The following is a 6426-nucleotide window of genomic DNA, read 5'->3' on the forward strand; positions in this document are numbered from 1 at the left end:
ACTCAAATTAAAGTATTAGCAAAGTGCAGTCATTCACACTGTTTTCAGCTATTATGAATATATGCTTCACCACTTCTTCCATAGTCCAGGCTTTGCAGGTTGAATGACAATAACTCAAGTTTCGATAGGGAGGAGATGTTCCAGTGTTGATGGAGTAAGATTGCAAGGCACATGGATGAAGACAGTCTGTTTACTTGTCTGTTCTTGTTTACATACAGGTTCTGTCCAAGATGTACCCAGGAAAGGAAAAAGAAATGAAGCTATTCTGCTCACTTGCCTCCACAATGTGTTTTTTGTTCTGTGTCTTCAAACATTGCAATTTCATTTAATCTTCCCTAACTTGTGACTTGCATGGGAGCTGGGCAGGAGATTGTTTTATTTTTCTCAAACTGGTTTAATGAGAACCAGCTGGGGTTTTTTGACATTTCATTTCCAGGTATATTAACCTGTTTTGGACATTGAAGGTATTCTGTAGCTCAATAAGCTGTGATATACCAATTCGTCCATGATAGAGCCAACAGGTTGCAGATCCGTTTCAGGATTGATTTGTGAGGCCTGAAGTGTGCCGCTAATAAATGGAAATGAAAGGTGAAAATGTACAAGGTTCTTTATTGGAGTTTGAGAACAGGGAGCCATTGTGGAAATATTCAAGCTTTTTTTTTAACTCACCGTATTGAAACTATAGCAATAAAATATTGACTTTAGTAACTTGATAACTCCAAACTCTTGCTCCCTTTGGCCCTAGAGATAACAGTACAGGGAAACAAATGTACAGTTCTCTACTGTCAAAGGGATAAATACAATGTTGTAATTCACTGGATACTAAAGATAGTATTTACCATTGTAACCACTGTTATCCCTGGTCCCAGGAAGACACTAGATTTGTATCACAGTTGCAGGTATGTAGAACCCATGTGAGCCCATGGAAGCAACTGTTGACCGGGATTTTGTGTTACTCGAGACCAAAGCTGCTTTAAGAAAGGAACTGACTGCCTCTATAAAGTTGATATTAACCGGAATTTGTTATTAAGTAGGGTGTATTGTTTTGTGAAATACAAAATAATATATATGATTGTGATAGTGAGATAAACCTGTATACTTTGGCAAAAAGTTGTTTTAAAGAAAATGGGTAATGTCCATTTTATTGTGCAATATTATGATTGTGATACTTTCATAAAGGACTATCCATTGAAAGGATTATATTACAGGGCTGCAGACCCTGGAAAGTTATCTCAGAAGTTGGATCTTGTAATCCATAGGGCCTACAACTCAAACGATAGGATATTTTATTTTGAACCACTGTTGTCGGTGTGTATTCTTGATACTGCATCTTTTTAATCCACACATTTGAATGTTTTTAGGAATGCTTCTGCCTGTTCAGTATTGAAGGAAGATTTAAAACCAAAATAAATGTGCACCAGTTTTCTTTTCTTGAAGAATTATATGAAGTTGGTCTTACCATAGTGAATAAACAGGGACTTCATGTGACTGATTTAAGCATTATGTAACTGTGGACTGCAAAAATATTGAATGTGCACAAGTGCAAGTTTGTAGATCATGAAGGATCATATGTTATAGCTCCAACTTCAGGAGTGACCCTTCTCATGCCTCTTTTGATTGAAATATGAATTTGTGTGGTACATGGACCCTTCCTGCCACTTCTGGAAGATTTGTTTGCCATCCGTCAAGTGTGTTACATGTGGGAACCTGCCAGGCTTCACTAAGCATCTTGGAACTGTGCTTGTGAGAAATGTAATCTTGTTAGTTTTGCAAGATTACAAATTCTTAATCTATAGAGAGACACTTTCACCCAAGTCCGTAGAGCTTTGTTGCAGACTTGTAGACCTGAGGCTATGGATTTTCCAGCTGTGTGAAGCATTATGGCTGGAACCTAACCAGTGAAAACCATGCTACTTCTACCTTGGATGCACTGGTATGCTCTTCATTGCTTGTTTGGGCGGACTACTTTACCCATTAAGCCATTTGATTAATTAGGTTGGATAGGATGATTGGCCAATGTTTCAGATCCTTCCTCATCAACCAATAGTGTACTAATGATACAGATCTGATTCAGGTATTGGATTACGAAGAGTGCCACAGATGATGTGACTTGGTTCTGACCTTCAGTCATCAGGCAAGTGATCTTGAAGCTACTGTGACTCCAAAGGACATGGGTGGAATTCTTAAGTACGCTACTGAGAAAGTTTCTCCAAATCAGAGAACGAGAAGTGTACAGTACTGGCTGTTATTCCTGTTTACCTGTCCACTTATTCATTAAGAGATGAATATATTGAGCCAGCACTGACCTGCTTAATGCAAAGCTATTTATTATATGAATTTTAGTGAATCTATTTGGCTTTGGTCTGTCAGATATTGGTGACAGACACCAGAACCTACTGAAATCAGCTTCAGGCAGCACCCACTTGTTGATAGCTTTGCTCCTCAATTTGTTTACAAGGCACCATACTGTTGTATTCAGAACATTACAATAGATGATTTAGCCAGAAGAGAGGGAGAAACAGCTTGATCTCAAGTATAGAGGAGCCAAACCACAATGTGAAAAATCAATAGAGAATAATGCTTTCCAGTCTTAAAGAAGATGGTTAATCATGAACTCAGTCAAGTATTTAAATACTAAATTCTGTGTATAAGGTACAGATTATAAAAATATGCCAAAGATGTAGGACTTGAGGCCATAAATTGAAATGGGAAGTAAATAGAAAATATTGAGAGGAATCTTTGCATAAACAATGTTTTGGAGTAATTTACAAAGCAGGATGAAGAAAGAAAAAGTGATGGGGTTATTTGAGATAAATTTGGATTCCATTGTAAAGCACTGGTGAATGAGAGAAATAGTATGAATTGGTAAAATAGCCATTCCTTGTTCCTAAATTTGTAATGTAATTTATGGTTTAAGTGGTAATGCTGTGATAGCTATTTTGTTGATCATTGTTGTAAATATATTTGAACTGATAGACCATGTTGGTAAGTGTATCACTGATAAAATCTACACAACATTCTTCACTCTTATCCATAGTTATCCAACAGAAAAATATACACTGGTTAGTTCAGGAATGGCAAGACGTTGATTCCTGTGGAGCTGGCATGCTTTTCACAGTAAAGGACAATGTCGGAGTGAACCATTTTGACCTCTAATCTCGGTAAAGCCTGGAATCAGGCGCCCCCATTTAGTGCCTGTAATAGACATTATAACTGTGCTGGAAGAGTTAAAGAAAATATGATATTCAGCTTCAACATGGACATTTATAACCAAAGTAATTTTGAAAGATTGAAATATTGACACTTAAATCAGCTAATATCAGTCCACTTTTTCTCAGTGATCACAATCACAAGATTTGGATGGGAAATGTTTTTTTCATGTTAGCTCATTGACTATTATTATTTCAGAATTTTAGCTGCATTTCATTTCTTTCTGATGTGTGTCCCACGTACTTATACAAATCTATTGGTATGGCTAAGATATTTCTTAAAATAAGATGGAACTGGCATCTAGTTTCTCTTGTCATTCATGTGCAGTCTTGGCATGATCCAGTTGAATCAAAGCATGAGAATCCAGACAGCACTGTAATAGGGAGATAAACGCTTCTTTTTTTTTGGATCATAGCGGTTTTTGGGATACAGCATATTTTCAAATTTTCTTCTCCGTTTGGAAAACAATCCAATTCCTCCTTGGGTGTTTCTTATTCTCCCAACTCTTATTTTCCTGCAGCACAACTTAAATTTGAGATCTTGAATTGGAGCAACTTGGCATTGTATTTGTAGCACGTTAGAGCTCTGCTGTACTGTTCCCGATTTATGGCTGTGACGTTTCGTGCAGCATGTCTTTTTTTAAATGCCATCATTCCCACCTAATCTAAAGTTCTTATCGTTCCAGCACTGAGGAATGTACTATTCAGGGAACTGATCATTTTGTAGATGTATAAACATGTGGATCAACATTAGGCTCATGTTCATGCAACATAAACAAAAATTGTGCAGTGAAGACAGTGTATACCACCTTGTTCATTGTTCTGTACACGACTGAGATTAGTAACTGTGCAATGTTTTACATATCGGAATGTCATAGAGTCCTCTCCTTAGGCACACGTAATTTTATAGGTAAGTCTATATGCACTTTAATATGTAAAACTTCATCCATGAGCCATTTATAAGTCTGTGGCAAGAGACTGTATTTGTTTCAGATCTTGCTATGAACAATGTGTGTGAGACAGGCCTTAAGCATTTAATGTACATTTTTCAGATGAAACACTGACCAGTAAGGAGACAGTGATGGTAGCAATGAATGCTTGTGTAGGCTTTATTGGCGGTCAGTTTTTGTTTGGTTTGGCTTGTTAGAAAGGGGTAACTGCAGTGTAATGAAGGAGCAGCTTTTGTTTTGATTGACAGGGTTGTATATGAAAAATCCATAGATGAACTAAACTATAATTCTGACAATCTTTTCATCTTCTATTTTACAGTTGCTCATAATGCCTTTTAGTTTGGACAGTGTGGATGTTCCCTTTGTAAACAAACATTGTAAACATTTTTTAAAAAATGATAGTATATCTGTATTTTTAGACGATGTAATGATGGCTGTATTGTCAAAATAAAGTATTTTTGAGATTTGCATTGTCTTTTGCTATAATTGTGACATTGTTGTACAGTCTCTCAACAAGTTCTTTTTTAGGGAAGGAAATCTGCCATCCTACCTGGTTTGGTCTACATATGACTTATATGAGTCACAGCGTTGTGGTTCTCTCTTAACTGCTTTCTGACATGGCCTACAAAGCTTCTCAGTTCTATCAATTGCTACAAAGTCTAAAGAAAGAAATGAAACCAAACAGATCACCTAGCAATTACTTAGGCACAGGAAATGAAAATAACAAACCAGCTACTGATCCTCCAAAATTCTCCTTACTAATATCTGAGGCTGATGCTAACATTAGGAGAGCTGTCTCAGACTAGTTAAGCAACAGCCTGACACAGTCATACTCACAGAATCATACCTTATAGTGTCGTAGACACCACCATCCCTGGATATGTCTAGTCCAACCAGCAGGACAGGCCTAGCAGAGGTGGTGACACAGTGTCAGAGGGTTGGCCTGGGAGTGTGCACCATTAACTCTAGATACCATAAAGTCTTGAGGCATCAGGTTGAACATGGGCAAGGAAATCTATTGATTATGCTTGGTCTTCCCTGAGCTGATGAATATGTCCTCCCATGTTGAACAACACTTGAAGGAAGCATTTAGGGTAACAAGGGCACAAAATGGGTGGGGTACTTCAACGTCCACCACAGAATGGCATGGCAGCAGCACTTCTGAGCTGGTTGAATCCTAAAGGATATTGATGCAGGGTCAGAGAACCGACGAGAAAAACATTTGACTTTATCCTCACCAATAAGCTTGCCGCAGATGCATCTATCTGTGGAAGCATTGGTAAGAGGGACCACAACACAGTCCTTGTGGAGATGAAACCCCACTTTCATATTGAAAACAACCACCATCCTGTTATGTGACACATGCCAAATAGGACAGACTTTGAACAGATCCTTTAACTCAAGACTGGGCATCCATGAGGTGCTGTGGACCATCAGCAGCAGAATCATAATTTAGTACAATCTGAAACCTCATGGCCCTGCATATCCTAAACTCTACCGTTACCATCAAGCCAGGGAATCAATCCTGGTGGAGAGCAGCTAAAAAATGGTTTCCCAATGGCATTCTTAAAAACTACATTTTAGTTTGAATCTGTGTCCTTTTGTCCTACTCTTAAGAATTCAGTTTAAAATACTTCCCAGATTTACCTTTCCCATACTATTTTACAATGTATTCAGAGTTTATTCCCACCTTCCCTCACAGATGTAAATAAAAGATGTAATGGCTGTATTTGAAGAAAAGTGCATCTTCAGTTTTGTAGAGAACATGTATTCCTCAAACGATTTAAAAGCAGGCTAATAATTCAGGGGTGCCAACTCAAATTGGAAGCATTCCTGGAGATTTGACCATGTGACATCTGGTCACGTGACATATACAACTGTTGCATTCACCTTCCAAAATAGAGTGAACAGTCAGTGAGTACTTTTGCCTCTTGATTTCTCACCAGCAGTTTTTGTATAAATAATCCTAGAACTCAGGATACAGTCTGCTAGCACGTGAAGACAACAGTCAGAGGAGAAAGCATGGTGTGGATTTTGGGTTTCTTGGCAGGATGGGATGACAGTCCAGAAACAGAGGTTCACTCACTGCTCCAACTGTCTGTGCATATCCGATAATGTGCTGCATGAACTATCAATTCGGTGGCTAACTGACAGAAGGGTGGCCAGGTTCAAGCTTGCATCCTGACCCCCTCACACAAGAGGCCATTCAAACCACAGAGTGCCTTGTCACTCCAGATCATGTTTAAAAATCACACAACACCAGGTTA

General features: G+C 38.3%; 1 protein-coding gene across 2 annotated transcripts in view; it reads left to right on the top strand.

The window, feature by feature from the left end:
• Positions 1-4627, top strand: part of ing5a (inhibitor of growth family, member 5a) — a 31109-nt gene extending 26482 nt beyond the window's left edge. For both annotated transcript variants that reach the window (XM_043701721.2, XM_043701720.2), the window contains exon 8: positions 219-4627. In XM_043701721.2, coding sequence (XP_043557656.1) covers positions 219-258 — 40 coding nt within the window. In that variant the 3' untranslated portion in view covers positions 259-4627. The remainder of the gene's footprint in view (positions 1-218) is intronic.
• The last annotated feature ends 1799 nt before the right edge of the window (positions 4628-6426 follow it).

Source organism: Chiloscyllium plagiosum, unplaced genomic scaffold, assembly GCF_037043375.1.
Source record: "Chiloscyllium plagiosum isolate Xiang-an unplaced genomic scaffold, Cpla_swu_hap1 HiC_scaffold_13, whole genome shotgun sequence".
Taxonomy (NCBI): domain Eukaryota; kingdom Metazoa; phylum Chordata; class Chondrichthyes; order Orectolobiformes; family Hemiscylliidae; genus Chiloscyllium; species Chiloscyllium plagiosum.